Source organism: Zonotrichia albicollis, chromosome 2, assembly GCF_047830755.1.
Source record: "Zonotrichia albicollis isolate bZonAlb1 chromosome 2, bZonAlb1.hap1, whole genome shotgun sequence".
NCBI lineage: Eukaryota > Metazoa > Chordata > Aves > Passeriformes > Passerellidae > Zonotrichia > Zonotrichia albicollis.
Window position 1 is genome coordinate 59,545,709 of NC_133820.1, and position 18,231 is coordinate 59,563,939.

The following is an 18,231-nucleotide window of genomic DNA, read 5'->3' on the forward strand; positions in this document are numbered from 1 at the left end:
AGAAATTTTGCTGTGAGGTACCTTGTGTGTCCAAAAGGTGGGCTAACCCCATTCCCCCTGTAAATATGAGCAGGCTGAGGGAAGTCTGCAGTGTGCTGGGCAGTGCTTGCCTGTTGTTGATGCTTTCTGTGTGCAGGCTGAAATCAGATTAGCTGCATAGGATCTCAGGAGAGCTAATTATATTTTTAATTTTAAAGACTCATCCCTGAGTGCTGCACTGTCAGCATGGCCGTGTCTTTTGTTCTGAATGCTGCTCTGACCACAGCTGGGTATGCACAGCTCCAGTTATAACCATGGTATATGGCTGGAGAACAATAATTCTGAGCTTTCTGACATTTGCCCCCTCTCTCCCATGAAATCCTGCTGACTGCACTGATGTACGGTCAGTGCATTCAAAAGGAATGTCAGATCTCAAAACCTCTTCAGGAACTGGCAAATCCTACAGCCCACAATCGAATTTGTTGTAATCTTTGCTCTCTGGCTGCCATACACATAAAGTCCCAGCTCTCAGGCTGTCACAGCTCTTGGCTGTCCGGGGGATTCCATACCTTCTCTCTCTCTCTTTGGCTGCAGCATTGTTCTTCCCTCTCTGCCGGGGCTCTTCTTCTATCTTCTCAGGGGCTCCTCTTGGGCTCTTGACCCACCCCTATTTATCTCAGTTACCCTCACGAGCTACAGCTGTTGCCCAACTAAGGACCCTGCAGCTGCAGCTCGTTTGGAGTAACTTAGACACACACTGATCTCACAATACAACATATATTCAGGCCCCCACATTTCCCCCTTTTCTTTTAACAATTACACAATTATAATATACACACAGTCCCAGCTCTCAGGCTGCCATTCCAAAGTCCCAGCTCTCAGGCTGCTATTCCAAAGTCCCAGCTCTCAGGCTGCACAGCTCTCGGCTGTCCAGGGGATTCCATACCTTCTCTCTCTCTCTCTTTGGCTGCATGCTCGTCTTCACACGGGGTCACCAGTTGTTGTAATCTTTGCTGCAGTGTTATTCTTCCCTCTCTGCTGGGGCTCTTCTCCTTTCTCTGCAGCACAGTCCTTTCTATCTTCTCAGGGGCTCCTCCTGGGCTCTTGACCCACCCCTATTTATCTCAGTTACCCTCACGAGCCACAGCTGTTGCCCAACTAAGGATCCTGCAGCTGCAGCTCGTTTGGATTAACTTAGACACACACTGATCTCACAATACAACATATATTCAGGCCCCCACATTTCCCCCTTTTCTTTTAACAATTATAATATACACACAGTCCCAGCTCTCAGGCTGTTTCTTCTATAGTCCCAGCTCTCTGGCTGCCATACACATAAAGTCCCAGCTCTCAGGCTGTCACAGCTCTCGGCTGTCCGGGGGATTCCATACCTTCTCTCTCTCTCTCTTTGGCTGCAGCGTTGTTCTTCCCTCTCTGCCGGGGCTCTTCTTCTATCTTCTCAGGGGCTCCTCTTGGGCTCTTGACCCACCCCTATTTATCTCAGTTACCCTCACGAGCCACAGCTGTTGCCCAACTAAGGACCCTGCAGCTGCAGCTCGTTTGGAGTAACTTAGACACACACTGATCTCACAATACAACATGTATTCAGGCCCCCACATTTCCCCCTTTTCTTTTAACAATTATAATATACACATAGTCCCAGCTCTCTGGCTGCCATACACGTAAAGTCCCAGCTCTCAGGCTGTCACAGCTCTCGGCTGTCCAGGGGATTCCATACCTTCTCTCTCTCTCTCTTTGGCTGCATGTTCGTCTTCACACGGGGTCACCAGTTGTTGTAATCTTTGCTGCAGTGTTATTCTTCCCTCTCTGCTGGGGCTCTTCTCCTTTCTCTGCAGCACAGTCCTTTCTATCTTCTCAGGGGCTCCTCTTGGGCTCTTGACCCACCCCTATTTATCTCAGTTACCCTCACGAGCCACAGCTGTTGCCCAACTAAGGACCCTGCAGCTGCAGCTCGTTTGGAGTAACTTAGACACACACTGATCTCACAATACAACATATATTCAGGCCCCCACACGAATTAATGTGTCTCATTTGTGAAACAATAATCCAGAGATGATCTGGACTGTTTGTCTGAAGAAGATCTCTGCATCTTTTTCTGAACAGGTGGTCTGTAGCAGACAGCTACCACAGCAGGGACCATGCTGGTCTGCCTGCTACTTGTGACCTGGCTCTCAGCTGGCTCCTCATCCATTCTGAGACAGATCTCATGCATTCCTGCTGCTCTCCCCTCAAAAGGCAGCTCCTCCCCATCGCTGTCCTTCCTAAAGAGCCTGTATCCATCCATTGCAGCACTCCAGCTGTGTGAGCTATCCCCCAGGTCTCTGTGATCCTGATGAGATCACAGCCTTTGAACTGCAAACAGACCTGATTCCTCCTGCTTCTTCCCCACGCTTTCTGCAGACCAGCACTTGAGATGCTGAGTTCTTAGAGAAAGAAAAGTATCTGCCCCACCTTACTGACCTGCAGGGCCAGCTTTGTTTGTGTGAACAGACCTGGAGTGAGTCCACTGCAACTCTTCTGTTATGAGGTTTCTCCTGCTCACATCACCTTGCACACTCTGCTTACCAGCTGGGCCCACCATATCCTCACACAGTTGCAGGATGTCCTGCTCCACCCCACATCATTCCTAGTTGGCCCGGTGGGCAGCTTGGTTGGGCTCTGATCAGTCACTTGGTAGTTACCAGATAACTGCACAGGGTTATTTCACCAGGAGCTCAGGCATGGTGAAGTGGCATCTGCTTTTAAAAGCAGAATAGTTACTTCCCATCAAGGCAAAAGCATGAAGTGACAGGACATAACCTGCTATCATTTACTGCTTCCTTTTATAGTTCCACATTTGCACATGTTGCTAATTGTTGTGTGTTACTTGGCAACACAGGAAACCAATCCTATGTGACATATTATTAAATAACAGACTATTAGGGAGACATACAGGGCCATAATATCAGCTAGACAGTCACTGATAGCATCACACATAAAAGAAATAGAAAAATCCATTAATTCAGCCTGATATTTCTCTTTATCTTTGCAGGCATCATGTTTAATGCAGCTCTCTTGGTCATCTTCAATATTAAGGTTTTCTACAGGCTCTGGATTAGTGGTACCAGCTGAACTTCATTTAATATTTCATTTTAAATGAACTAATTTGTAAAAGCTCTGCCCACATTTTTCTATTTATTTCCATGTAAATAAATTATGTTTCTTAATGTCACCAAAGGACAAGGTAAAAAAAAGTGTTTGAAGGGTGGGAGTGGCAGAGAACTGAAGTTTAATGACAGAAATGGAGGTAACAGAAGCCAATACCAAACTGAATCATTATGATTTAATTGCTGCCATTAACACAGTATCTTGGGAAAGCTGAGTAACAAATTACATACTTCTCAATGGAGGGGAAATACTTGACAGCTCTCATGAGACAGGTCAGGAATACAGTAGCAGAGGCTGAATGTTTCTTTTCCCATAGCCTTCAATTTCTACAGAAAGCTCTCACTGTGCTTTGGGATATTCCACTTAGCAGCTCAATGAAACATTCCCTGTCACAGATGATCTCATCTTGAGCCATGTAACCAACTGTGTTCTTATACACAGCAAAATTCCTACTAGAATGGAAAAAAGGCACAGGGACTCTCTCTTCATCAGTGCATTAGTGTAGCAGTTGTAAGCATTAGAGTTAAAATGGACCTTGAAGGACCTGACCAGCAAGGCAGTAGTGAGCCATAGGTAGGTTTCTATGTATGTGTCTTCTCAATCAAGCACATTTCAAATATTAAAGGAAGTCATAAAGAAACAAGGAAGCAACAGAAGACATGTATGTATTTAATTACTGTCAGCCTCAGCAGCTAACAGAAGTAAAAGAAAAAAAAGTAAAAAAAAAAAAAAGCTAGCCCTTACAATCACCTTTAAATCTCCTCACTCTTTACTGCAGCTAAGGAAGCACTCAAGGGAGGGGACAATAACCTCTGCAGTAATTAACAGCACAAATTACATCAGAAGAGATCTTAATCAAAACCTTAAATCATCTAAATCTCATAACAGAGTTTCTTAGAACTACTTTCCAGAATGAAAAGAAGCCTTCTGTTGAATTTATGACACAAGTTTTCCACTTGCAGAACTGAAGTAGACATCCCATCACATGGGATTTTATAGCTACCCTTGAAGGATATCATGAGCAGATGCTCTAAGTGACACACCTGGCACAGAAGCACATTTGTCAAGGCCACTATCTGCAGGCAGAGAAAGGCAGTAGGACTTGTTCACTTCAAGTACTCTGTCTACTGCTCAGAACATGCACAGCAGATTAGTGCACAATTCTGCATTTCTCCAGGGACTGAGATGTAGGTTGCACAGAAGACAAGCTTTGTAATACCCAGCTTCTCCTAGAAGCCCCTGGAGAACTTTGAGCTGGGCTTTTATGTACCATAGTAACTAAAAGGCCAGGAACAGAGCTGGGGAAAAGTGGGGAAAAAAGTGAAAACTGAGACTGAACATTAAGAATAGTAAGTTTTCTTATAAATCTACAGGATATTGCTCAACAGTAATTCACATAAAGCCTCAATTATTTAACTTGCAACTTTATTTCAGTGTAAGTCATTGGTAAAAAGTTTAATATCTAATTATACAGATACTGGGGATTTTCAGGGAAGTTTATTTTGTCCTTTTTAGTGTCTTTTGCCACTTGGTCCTCTGGCGTGTTTCAAGAGGACTAACACTACACATGTACCTTAAATTTCTACACAAAAGCACTTCAAGTCTTTGTTTTGTTCTTCTGAGTAGGATGCCCAAAACATGCATATTATAGACAATATAACGGTCAAGGAAATGTTTCCCCTCTTTAAACTAAGGCAGTTAAAACCCCAGGAATATCAACTGAGTAATTTGGAAGAGTAAAAAGGCTTCCTTAGTGCTCATTTATTCTTTGAGCAAGTAAGACACACCCTCTCGGAATTATCAGATTTGATTGCTGTCTGCACTAAAAAGACAAAGATTGTCAAAGACAGCATTTAATTATATACATTTCATAATGCCACTAACTCGTCCACTTCTGAATAAGAACTCATCAACGTTAAGAACTGTGTAAACCCACATGCAAAAATTGCCATAGAATTTTTTAAATAGAACCAAATTGGCAAGTTTTTGGAAAGGATATTTCAATGTTTTAAAAAAAATTAATAAAATGAGCACTTCAAGTAACTTAAATATCTTCAGCAAACATGTCCAGCAAGAGACTCTCTGTAAAAGAAATTGTTCTTAGAACAAAAAGCTAACAAATGGCTATTTAGCCACTATTTTTTCAACACAGTGGTGGGTCTGTGTGAAACATTTTGTAATCTAAATAAAGCGAGTCCATTACAATGTTAAAAAACATACATTAAGCAGGACTGATTAACTATTGCATTTCTGTATTTACAAAAGTGCTTAGCATAACAAAATTATCTAAAAAAATATAAACTTTACCAATATCATTTGGTTCTATGTGTGCTCCTAGATCTGCACTTGGAAAAAATAGTATTTACATTGTTAAATTTAGATAAGTTTCTATAATTTTTGAAGAAATTTAACAAAACTACCCCCACAAATGGACCCATATCTAAGTCAATGAACTTCATGTGGCTCAGAGCAGGAGCAAATCCTTGAGTGCTGAGCAGTACAAACAATTCTAGCCATTATCTGTGGCATTAGATCCCAGAACTGGCTGCCGACAAATAGGACAAGTGGAGTTTTCAGAAAGCCAGCGATCAATACAATGAATGTGAAACTCATGCATACAAGGTAACTGCCTTAGCTTATTCCCTGTCGCATATTCATTAATGCAAACACTGCACGTTTTACTCCATTCATTTTCAGTGTGAACATCCCCATAGTTCCGTGTAGAAAGATTATCAATCTGCTCTTTGGTTAAACCTCTTAAACGATCATCATCATCCTCATTCAGCAGGAAGAAGTGGGCAAGTCGAAGGATGGGCAGCGTTCCATTCTCCACTAGATTGTTTGCATCTTGAGACTGCCTGCTGGCTTGGTTCTCATGATTGCGCCCAGAGCGTTGACTACCACCCCTCTGTCCATTTCTTTCCCTGCTGCCATCTCCTGCGTGTCTATTCCTAGACAAAACCCCACTGGGATCACTGCCATTCGCTGAACTTGAGTTATTCAGTGCATCCCCTAAGTGATGGCCGCCTCTTTGCACTTCTGAATTAGATTCAGTTTCCATTAAAGAACTCAGTTCTCCAAAGCCTGTCATTATCTGTCTAAGGATTGATCGAAGAGCCACCGATGAAGGTTCCCCGAGGCCAGTTTCTGAAATCCGACGGAGAGGTATCCGTATAGTGCTAATGTAGGTCCGAATACCTGCGCGTTCCGAGCGGGATATCGTGCGCCGAAACCCCCCACTGTCACTTTCAAAGGTAACTGTGTTTTCTGACATTCCTACTCTAGAACGAGTTCTACTGGCAATGCTGTCCCGGTCTCTGTTTTCTCCAGGACGAATTCTTCTCACCTGAAGATCCAGTGTAATTGTTGGGTGCCTTCTGGCAGCAGCTACTGGCCTACCAGGTTCCTCCTCTTCTGAAGTTGTTCGTAAGGATGGGGCTACACTGGAAAGCTGGGAAGCCTGAGTGTTACCTCTTGCTTGCTCTTCAGTAGACTGTGGAGAAGCCTGAGCAGTTTGTCTCCTACTTCTGTTGACCTGCTGTGCATTTCTATCCTGCCTCTGACTACGTTCCTCAGAACGAGCAGCATCACTTTGCCTTTGCAGCGGGGAGCGGCTTCGACTACTTAGGGTAGACCTCAGCCGCAAAATTTCTAGTCTTTGGTTTGTATTCATCCGGACATTAGTTCTAGCTCTCCCCCTCCTGACCCCTGCAGAAGTACCTCTTTCTGGCATTTCTCTTGGTTCATCAGCAGCCACAGAATTGCTTCGTGTAGTATAATTTGTCTGGCCTGTCAGCTCCCTTGTTCTACTCCTGAGCCTCCCTGAGACTGCATGAGAGACTATTTCTGACCTTAATGCCATGGCACGTCTTAAAAGCCTGGTCCTTGCAGCTTCGTTGTTTGCCTCTCTTGCAGCCATGCTCCTTGTCCGTGGGGCTACTGAACTGGCAACTGGCTGACGTCTTCTTTCTACATACAGTCTGGTAGCATCTATATCAACATACTCCTCACCAGAAGTTTCCAAACTGTTATGATCATGATTTATATTGATTTCGAGACTAAAGCGAAACTCCCCACTGTTTGGATTCGTTCGACTCACGGCTCTCCAGGTTTGGTTCCCACTCTGCCCACTGCGAGTGGCGTTTCCTGTGCGACGGAATGTGTTAAGCCATTCAAGCAAAGAGTCGCCGTTGGAGTTTTCCCCAAGAACTTCAGAATCTGAGAGAAACAAAGAATTGCAAACATTCACACAACTGCATGCTCTGCATACTACAATGCACTCCAAATCACTTGCTAGGCTCTAACTTCACACACCATAAAGGAGCAGAACACCTAACCTGCTATGCTAATGTACAAAAATGTGCTCTATGTAAAAATGCCAGCAAAACTTACCAGTTCAACCTAGAATTTTTGTCTCACCAGCAGACTCACAGAGAAATTAAAACACCCAGATTGTCTCTTCTGAGCCAGTGTTCAGATTCAGGTGGTCCAAAGATGGTTGTATTTGTCCAATACCTGCCACTTGCTGAAGTTACCAGTTTGGGAATATTTCAACAACTCATTTTGATACAGCAGGAAAAGGAATATCAAGTCTTGTCTTCTTTTGGAAAACATTTTTAAAAAATGTTTCCTATAAGCAGTAGAATAAATGATCACAGAATCAGGAAGGTCAGAAGGAACCTCTGGAGATAATGTAGTTCAACTCTGCTGCCAAGGCAAGGTCACCTAGAGCAACTGACACAGGAATGTGTCTGGGTGGGATGCATGGTTTGAACAGATTTACTCCTTTTGTGCAAATATACTCTTTTCCTATAACAATACCCACAGCTCCATTTTCAAGCCTTCTCCAACTACACACTCAGGCAAAGATACACATGCTTAGGGCTAACTATGTGTATAAAGCTGGCCAGTTGTCATGATCACAGTGAAGATTTTCCCTTTAAGGCATCAGATTAAGTTCTCCCTAGTCCATCATCTCAGTGTCCAGGAAACCTCCCCTCCAAGAACTTTGGTATCTTCATTTCTGAGCTGCCAATTCCTCTCCCAAATCTGACTAGAACTGGCCAAATGAGTAAGCCAATATTTTTGGGGAATTGAAGACAGTGCATAAAACACAAGCCTCACTTGACTAAAACAAATAGAAATGAAACAACAAAAGTGTCAAAACAGTGGAGAGATTAACTGTTTTCCAATTAACTTCATTTCAAACTGCTCTAATACATGATAAAAACCTCTAAGAACTGAAAAAAAAAGTATTTTTGTGCTATTACACTTACTAGCAAGGGACAATGAAGGAAAAAGAAGCAAGCAATTTGTGATTAACATAAACGAGTTCTCATCAAGTATTTCAAGTTTGGTTTTGCATCCTTAGGAAATCTCTCTTAAACAATCCCCACAGGCACATTGGAAAAAAAAAAAAAGAAAGAGAAATGAGACTCTCTTAAATATCTTTACAGAGCACTACTTATGCACCACATACTTTGTGTCTTTATATATGAATGAAGAATGTTTACCTCCAACAGTTCTACCTTCACCTTCTCTGTTATCCAGATCAGACTGCGATGTCAGACGCTCCTTAGCCCCCTCCAAACGTTGCTGCAACTCTTCTGCTGTTATTTCTCCTGAATTAATTTACATTTTGATAACACTGTTAGATAAGACACTATTATTGCCTCTACATAGCCACGCAGAAATAACATTTTCTATCTTGAATGAAAATCTTCATAAGACAGACAAAACTGATGAAACCATAAAGAAAACAGCACTCATGTGAGATCACAACACAGATATCAGAGGAAGTGTGGAGTGGAGTGGAAGAAAAAGATGCTGAATGTGTTGACAGTATGCCAGCTTCCAGTAACACTTCAGAGGCCCCCAAAATTGCCACATATAAACAGATATACTTGAATGTACCAAATGTTAATTATCTGCGTTTGAACATTCAAATGCAGCATCTTGGTATACAGGTGAAGTGTTATCCTTCTGTTCCATATGAAGGATTTTTCCCTTTATACAAAGCCACAGAAGTTAGGCTGCTTGAATCACAGTACCCCATGCGGTGCCTAACAGCAGGAGAGTTACTCCACTGCACTTCCACTGAAGGTATGCACATCTTACCAGGAGTGCCAAGCAGGTTTCGGTCCCTCATTAACCTGTAGTCCTCCTCGTTGAGCTCGTTAATGAACTGGTAATAGGCCTCCTCCCTGCTGAGGCGCTCCAGCTGCCGCTGTCTCTCACCTTCGCCGCCGCGCTCCCGTGAAGGCGCCTGCTCATTGCCATTTCCCGCACGGTGTCGGGAGCGATCCATACTGATAATGCCAAGCTGTCCTGAATAAAACCAGAAGATTAGGCTGCCCAGGAATTACAGGAAGTATTTACCTGATTTGCAGTCAAACATCCCCAGCATATTGAAAGAAATTAGTTTATTAATAGCTAAAGATGATTAAAGTGAACCAAGCTCCATGTTATTTGCCAAGACAACAGGGTAGTTTATAATTCACATATATAAATAATTGTAGCTTGCTGAAAAATAGTTTCAAGCCCCCTTCCTCACTAAAAGGGCATACTGGTTGGTATGGCAACTCTAAAATAAAAATGCAATGACATGTTAGGGGTTTTTTTAGCTAAATAATTATATTCTAGAAAGTTAAAGGAATTAACATAAAATTTATGTCCTTTTTCTCAAGTAAAATACAACAGCAGTGGGGAGTATTTCAAAAGCTGAATTATAGCTAAAACCATGGTTTTCTGATTATTGTACTGCAATTACCGTGCAGACTTGTTACAACCCCAACATAAGACTACATTAGTATTTCCATTGGTAATATCACCCACAGAGTGTACAGCCTACACATTTCTTTTTGGTGGAATGACTCTTCTGACATTCTTACATTATTGGTATATTTTGCTTGCATTCTCTAATCCAAGGATTAGCTAGCAAAGAGACATCCATCTCCAGAATATGGGGTAAAAGCGATGGGCTGTACTTTTGCCACAGCTCTTCCCCACTTACCAAATATTGAACCAGTGGGACCACACTGTTAGAAGGCAAGAATGACCTTCTAGTGTCAGAGGCATCATCTCCTTTGATTTCTGTGTCATTACCACCTCCCTCTGGTTAGGACTCAATCCTCAGACCACTCCTCAACTTCTCTATTTTCTAAAGGAAACCTGTTCTTCCACTCTCTATTTGAAAGACGATAAAGTGTCCTTTCAATTGCGCTTCCTGTTTAACAAAAGGCACCTGTAACACCTGCTGAGGCAGATGCCAGAAAAAAGAGATCACTCCTCTACAGAGATCATCAGGCTAGAGAAGCCCCAAACTCACTGCACCCATCTGTCTGCTGTGGGTAAATGCCTGTTTTATTTGTTTGGTTTTTGTCAATTTACACACATATAAAAGTCACTTCAAGTTTAGATTACAGGGAAAACACAGAAAATAGCATTCTAAGCACACTCCTGATCAATAATTAGTCTTCACAGGACAGGTAATGAGACAACAAACAAATCAAACCAACTATTAGAAATAAATTAAAAAAAAAAAGGAAATCTTTATCAATACTGCAAACAGATACAAAAAAATCAGAAAATGTATTTGTCAACAGCAGAAGCTAGCATACATTTAATATACCTTTTTTACGTTCTTTGTGGGATCCATTCTGATGTATCCTTGGTTTCACTATTTCCACACCTCATGTTACTTCCCCCCACCAGCCCCTGTCCCAGGTAACTTCTTCCAAATCAACCATCTTCCTCCTGTGTCCTACACTACATTTTGGTGCATTTAAAATCTTCTCTCCCAGCTCTAACTCATTTAACTTCAAAAAAAATAAATCTGAGTATTTTCCCTTCAAGACATTTTCCATTCTCAAAATATTTTTTCTCTTTAATCAGTGTTGTCCTCTTGGCTCAGTCTCGCAAGCTGTAGATAACTGCTGACTTCATTTTCCTACAAAGGCTATGTTCAAATCAGGTCACTTCCCTATCACACTTCTAAACACAAATTTCTCATCCAGCTCTTCCTCTTACTAACCCGGTTTCCTCACAACAAAAGCGGTTCCCACCCAACCTCAGCCAGCACTATCATTACCTTGGCAACACCCATCGTGAAAGTTACCTAATTAACACTATTACCATGAAAATGCCCAATCCAGACTGCAGCGAATAATGAAGTGCCTCTGTCCCAGGGGATTTACAATCTGACACAGGTGCAGCTGGGACAGGAGGAAGGAGGAGTAATAAAATTAATTCAGTTTCTCGTGAGGTTGTCATTTAAACAATTGCCTTAAAACAACACGTGGCTGCTTGCCCGACAATGGCGATTCTAAGTTAACCGACTTCCCAGGTACATCACTGTACTGCTGCACACAACAAAATTCCACATATATTCTTAAGACAAGAAGTCCATCACATGTAGTCTCCCTCAATCTAAATTTTAAGTGTTGTTCAAAAGATAGGTTCTGATAGGTTTCCAGAAAATCTGGAAATCTCTTTGATTTTGTGGGTAGTTAAGGAAAAAAATAAAATACTCTTTTATTGACAACTGTATGGTAGGATGATTAGTCACACTCCTTGAATGACTCACTTAGAAACAGTAAGGAGTGTGAAGTGCTCCATTGTCCCATCTGTTTAACACAATCCCATGGATGACAGCTACTATTCCTATTTATCAAATGCCATTAAAACTAAGCACTTTGGCACCTAAAATGTTTTAGAGTTGTTAACGTTGAAGCGTATTAACTGTATCAATAATGAAGTACATTGCACTAGAATATTTCTGGGTATTGAAAAGTTGAAGGACATTAACTAGCAAAATGCAAAAAATTGAAATTGAAATCCAGTTATAATTTGGATTACTCTTCCTTTGCAAAGAGGTAGGGCTCGCATGCCAACAGCTTGTTTTCTAGCATTTTCAACCTAAGACTTACTCCTTTAGACCTTCATTCATGATTACTCTAGCCTACTCTTTAAGGCTTACGACTTTTTTTAATATATACCTTATGCTTTTAAGTTTCAGCCTGTTTCCCTGAAGTACTACCCTCGATTCAATTAGGCATTCATTTTCTGAAAGGCTACCACCTGATTGCAAGGCGACTACGGAGGTAAACTGAAGAAACCTCCCCGAGCTAGAGGACTATTTAGCATTTCTGTCACACCACAGCCTCCAGGCAGGATGATCTCACCGACTTCGGGGAAAAAATAAAAAAAAAAAAGAATAAAAAAAAAGAATAAAAAAAAAAAAAAAAAAAAAAAAGCCCCAAACCCAGAAACCCCCACGCATGAAGCCTGGGGAAGGAGGGGAGGAAGGAGACAAAAAGAGAGGGTCAGAAGATATTGAAAACACCGCCCCCGGGACACCCAGCGCGACCCAAGCCGAGGGCCCAGGAGTGGCCGCCCGCCCCCGGCCCAGGCCAGCAGCAGAGCCCGCGGCCGCCAGAGCTGAGCCAGGCCCGGGACACGGCAGGGCCGGTGCCACGACCCCAGGCCGTGGAGCCGCGAGGGCTCCGGGGATTGATGGAGCCCTGGGGCCCGGTCCCGCCCCGCCCCCGCCTGTTGCCGGGGGACGTGAGCGCCGTGACTGACGGGGCTCCCGCCCAATGTCCCGGCCGGCCCGCGGCCGCCGGCCAATGGCAGCAGCGCCGGGCAGCCCGAGCCCTCCCGCCCCGCTGCCCCCGGGCTGCCCGGCCCGGCCCGACACCCACCGCCCCGGCCGGACCCACGGCTCCCCTGCCCGCGGCGGGCCGCGTCACCCGCTGCGGCAAAGCGGGGAGGCGCCCGTGCCGCCGCCTGCCCGGTGGGGGGAAGCCCGGCGAGAGCGCGGCCGGCAAAGCCCGACGGCCCGTCCCTGCCTGCTGCCGGCGGCGGTGCGGGCGGGCCGGCCGGCTGAGCAGCGCTGCACCCCGCCCCGCCCCGTCCCTGCCGGCGGAGCGGCAGCCGCCCCCGCCGGGACACCGACCCTGCGTGTGCGAGCGGGGCGCACTCCAGCTCCTATTGCCGTCCGGGTGCCACTCCAGCACTGATTGCCGTCCGGGTGGCTACCGGCGCCGCCGGCGCAGGTTCCGTGTGCGAGAGAGGGGGCGGCCCCCGGCTGAGCCCCGCCCCCCGGCGCGCAGGCGCGGTGGGCACGGTGTGCTGCCTTACGTAAGGAACGAGACTGATTATGGTGCCGCTGTTCCCGGTGCTCCCTCCTTCCTAGGCTGCCCGCGGTTTTAAACCGCTTTTCCCGCAGAGGGAAAAGCGGCTCCACAATCAACCCGAGACTCTCTTCCTTCTTCCGTCACTTTGCCTCCCTTTCTTCCCTTTTTGTTTACGTTTCCTTCTGCAGGAATCTCCCACTGAACTTTTTCTAAAACGTTCAAAAACTAATTGCTGGGTGCCGTCACCTCAAGCCGCGGTTTTAGTGCTTTCCATTCGCAGAGCCTTGGGTAGAAGTTCTCCCACGCGAGACGCGGAACCTCCCACCAGGTTTTGCTGGTTCTATTGCGGACACCCTGTGGGGCCCGAGCTGCTCGTGCGGGGTTGTCTCCACGCACCTTGCACAAACTCCCTAAATCGGCAAAATGAGGGGATCTGGCCAGGAGGGTGCTTCTGTGTGAAACCTCTGCCTCATCCCTCTCACGTCCAAACTGCTCTTGTGTTCAAACTAAAATAAACAAGCGTTTGGGTATTTTTTGTACAACTGGTCTCGTACAAAGGAGCGCTCTCGGTAATGGATGAGGTGCGAGGAAGGGTTCAGGGTCACTGTCCGGGAAGATGCTTTCACAACACACCCAGGATTTCTTTATTCTGCTTAAGGAAAAGAGTTTGCACAAGTGCTATGTTTAGGTTTGGTGGTAGTTGTGAAAAATGCGGGTTTTTTTATTGGTTTTTCGCAAATATTAAAATGTATATTACACGTGTTATGTTAGAAAATAATGCCATATCAATTCTCTTAAGTAGTGTGTTAAATATAGTTTTGGGTTATAAAAAAATGTTGAAATACAAACTATGCTATGTAGGATACTTTTTTTAAAGAAAGGACTTGCAGTGAAATAGCAGCTACAGGATACCTAAACTTTCAGAGAAAAAGAATTTATTGCCCTCTTATCAGAAGAAACGAACTTCTTCCCGCCTCGAAGGCCCTGTTAGGATTGGGAGGAAGTTGAGGATGACCAGACAGAATCCTGTATTTGAATGGAATTTATGCATCATGTATGAAGTGTATGAATATGCAACAGGCTATTGCTTTTAAGGGTTAATCCTTTGTTACCGTGGGTCCTTTTTTGGGCTCATGCTGCCCAGAAAAAGGTACCCGGACGTCCATAACTCTTTGTCTCTATTGTCTCATATTGTCCTAATTCAAATTGTCCAAAGTATTATTACTCTAATTGTATTACTATTTTTATAACCATTTTATTACTATTAAACTTTTAAAATTTTAAAAACATGTGATTTGTGTTTTTCACACTAGTTTACATTCCTGTTCTTCCATTAGGTGGTTTCCATGGGACAAACTGACAACTGGGACAGATTCTTAACACCAAGGCCAGATCAGCAACTACTCTTTGCTCACTGCATTCGGAAAATGGCACCGTCTTTGTTTTTCATGTGCCTTGCCACAGTATAAATACTTAGTATTCTATTATGATTCACCTTGCCTGAAGCAATTAAAATATGTCCTTCCTGAAGATCAAATTTATTTTCATAATAAAAGTCAGAGTATATATACTATATATATATACATATACACACTATATATATATAAACTTAATATATATATATATATAAACTTTATATATATATATATATATATATATATAGTTATGTTTTTTAATGTTTTCCTTTCTCAGTCTATTTTTACTAATCATTGCTCTACAGTCAAACACAACATCTTCTCTGGTATCAAGCCCACATACAGACTGTTCATCCAGAAGGAAGTTATGATTTAGATGGGTGAATAAACACATATTTCCATACTAAAACCTTATACTGAATTAGTTTATTTTCCACTGACCCATTCTCCAGCACAGAATTTGGTCTCCATGTCCTGTTCATAGTGATGTTTCACAACAGCACACTATAACTAAGTAAGGTACTTGTTCATTTCATGTTGTGTTGTTAATACAAAATGACGAGAGTAGATCTTAGAATATTGTTGCACTGTAGCAGTACTGTCCTCAGTGACTCTCTCTTTGCAACTATAATAAAAACAGCCTCTGGAGGGCAGCAAACCTCAGGCAATTACTAAGTTTTGAAATAAAGAATTTGAGAACATGGATTTAATTTGATTGTTCTGTCTTTTAGGCTCTTTAGAAAGTAGGTCTATTCTCAGCATCCAGGGTTCCAACATTCAATGTATATAGTGTGTCAGAAGGATGGGGCCAGGCTCTTTTTGGTGGTGCGGAGCAATACAACAAAGGTCAATGGGCCCTTTGAAACTGATGCACAGGACATTCTACCAGAACATGAGGAAGAACTTTTTTTACTGTGCAGAGGACTGAGCAGTGGGACAGGCTGCTGAGAGGGGTTGTGGAGTCTCCTTCTCTGGAGATATTAAAAAAGTTGTCCGGATACAACCCTGGTTAATGTGTTCTAAGGGACCCTGCTTGAGCTGGGAACTTGGACCAGATGACCATTGTGGTTCCTTTCAACCTGACCCATTCTGTGATCCTGTGAACACAGAAAATTGATTACCAGGACATGACTACTTCCCTTTACATGGCTCTTGTTTGCCTGTGCGTGGAATACGATGCCCAGTTTGGGGGTCTCCAGTAGAACAATCCTGATATGGAAAATCCCTGATGAATTGGAGTGAGTTCTGCTGAGTGCATGAAGATGGTCATGGGGCTGGGGCACTCGCCATGTGAGAGAGGCTGTGGGCTCTAGGATTTCTTCCAGCTGGAATAATGGGCAGCCTGCCAATACTGACAAGGAGCTTACTGAAAAGACAGAGGCAGGATTTGTATTGTGAGGAGGACAGAAAAATTCACCTGGAGGTCCAGAGAGGCTAAGGAACGTCCTTCCATAAAGGATTGAGTGGAAAAACCCTCAAGCAACCTGAATTTAAGAGTTGCCTGCTCTGAGCAGGATATTGTCCTAGATATCATCCAGAGTCCTTTCCAACCTTATTATTTCTATGATTATATGAAAAAAATATAAAGTTATATTTAATTTCAGGGTTTATTTCCTCTCATGCAGGGCTTTTCTCAGTAACAAAAGTGAACATGAGTTCATGGTCTGAATTTTCAAGGTTTGCAGAGGCAGAATCAGAGAATCACTTAGTTTAGAAAAGACTTTTAAAATCCAGTCCAAACCATTAACCCAGAACTACCCCACTAAACCATGTCCCCAAGTGCCACATCTGCATGTCTTTTAAATAGCTACATGGATGGCGACAACTGACTCTCTGTCAGGAGCATAACATAGGCTGATTGTTACTGTAGGTGGTCCCAAGTCTGGCAAACAGATGTTTCACTGAATGCAAGCACAACTCTCCCATACAGCACCTGGGACTGATGTATGTTTGTTAGTAGCTTGCACTCCAGCCAGAATCTAGGATGCTTTATTAGATCAGTTTTACAGTAAAATATAGTTGAGTGGAAAAAAGTCCAACACATTGCTTTACAAAGGAAACTGTTTGTAGAATCAGCACTTTAGTTATCTGTATTAAATAAACTGCTTTTATAAGTGCTGCCACTACTCAGTTCACTCATCTGCACATAAAAATTGCAAAGTTTCTGAAAAATACTCAGACTGTGCAAGTATGACAGTTAGTTTTACTTTACATACAGAAAAGGAAAAAGTGCAACCACATTATTGTCTTGCCTTCAGCCTTCCCTGAACTAAACAAAAAATGGAAGATGTATAGCACTTAGCAGGACTGCACTTTTTCAGTCAATACCAAGCTGGGAACACTTCAGTCACCACTAAAGAATGTCTCTATGGGGATATGGGAAAATTTTAGCAGGTAGCTACAGCTTCATGAAAAGCTTTCTGAAAAGCAAAAGTATGGTCAAATTAGGCAAATTAATAAGTGGAATGAGCAGACACTCTAATGGCATGGGGAGACTGTTGGAGGTTATCTACTTATAAAATACACAGATGTGAAAGCAAAAATATTAAACTTTACTTTTCTTTATTTTTATTCTATTTTTGAAGACTACAAAACAAAAAGCAAGTAGCTCATTGTGCACTTCCCAGCTGTAAGCTTTGCTTCACAAACTTTGACTCTAGCACTAACACCATGGCCACAAGCATGCAAACCCACACCCCTTGGGGTAGACTGTTTTTTTGTTGTAATCTTAAGTAATCTTAATTGCACGTTTAGAGTGGTTTGTTCCATGTACCCCCTTCAGTTTCCTCAAGGGTTTTGCCCTGAAGTTGTTCACTACTATTTTCTCACCTAATTTTATGTCACTCCCCATGGCAATCTCTTGGCATGGGCCAGGGCCAGGAGGTGGGGGCTGGCTGGAGGATCACCAAGAGACTGCCCATGTCAACCCCTCCCAAAACCAGCTTTGCTCTCAGTATTGATGCTCCCATGTCGTAGTTGAGATGGTCACAATACAAAGCAACACGCCATTTTCAAAAGGCTTCAAAGTATGCATGCTTTTTATCCATTCTTACAAAACATAAGTTTACACTTTACTCATTGGTCAGGAAAGACAAAGTGCTTATTGAAATAGACAGTTGCAGATTTCTCTTATTTGTCCTTCTCTCTTTCTGAGTTTTTATGTCAATGACCTTGGTAGGAAATTCTTTCAAGGGTAAACATGGATTCTCTTATCAAAATTCTCACAAAATTCTGGCTTACAGAAGTCGCTGTAAAACTTCTTCCACACACCCATCCCCCAGATGACAGCATTTACTTATTGTCACAATCCAGCCTGTTCCCAGACAATCCAGGCTTTTGCGTGAAAGACAATTCCCTGAAATACATTCAGAAATGTTTAATGGTGTCAGCATTCCTTGACTACTGTCCTCTCTGGTCAGAGCTCGCTTTGATAATTGTCTCCAACCCACTGCACATTACCAGTGCTAACACAGTAACAGTGGCTTTCCTGTGGAGAACTTGGACATCCTTCACATGTGTAGTGATGCCAGACC

At 43.2% G+C, this 18,231-nt stretch overlaps 1 protein-coding gene across 2 annotated transcripts; it reads right to left on the reverse strand.

Annotated features, from left to right (window-relative positions):
• Window positions 1-4,555: 4,555 nt before the first annotated feature.
• On the reverse strand, window positions 4,556-13,242 carry RNF6 (ring finger protein 6). Of its 2 annotated transcripts, XM_074535259.1 has the most exons (5): window positions 13,103-13,221; window positions 10,778-12,332; window positions 9,265-9,474; window positions 8,661-8,768; window positions 4,556-7,365 (listed from the first exon to the last, which is right to left on the reverse strand). In XM_074535259.1, the coding sequence occupies exons 3-5, from the start codon at window positions 9,452-9,454 to the stop codon at window positions 5,657-5,659; spliced, it is 2,007 nt and encodes a 668-aa protein (XP_074391360.1). In that variant the 5' UTR covers window positions 9,455-9,474; window positions 10,778-12,332; window positions 13,103-13,221; the 3' UTR covers window positions 4,556-5,656. The 2 variants fall into 2 exon arrangements, with proteins under 2 accessions (XP_074391360.1, XP_074391359.1); XM_074535258.1 differs by lacking the exon at window positions 10,778-12,332 and having other exon boundaries at window positions 13,103-13,242.
• Window positions 13,243-18,231: the final 4,989 nt, after the last annotated feature.

Excerpts from the sequence above, each read along its gene's own strand:
- RNF6 (XM_074535258.1), bottom strand. The coding sequence starts at position 9,454 with ATGGATCGCTCCCGACACCGTGCGGGAAATGGCAATGAGCAGGCGCCT. Across the intron at positions 8,769-9,264 it reads AAACCTGCTTGGCACTCCTG|GAGAAATAACAGCAGAAGAG; the intron begins GTAAGATGTGCA and ends AAATTAATTCAG. Across the intron at positions 7,366-8,660 it reads TGAAGGTAGAACTGTTGGAG|ATTCTGAAGTTCTTGGGGAA; the intron begins GTAAACATTCTT and ends TGTTTCTCTCAG.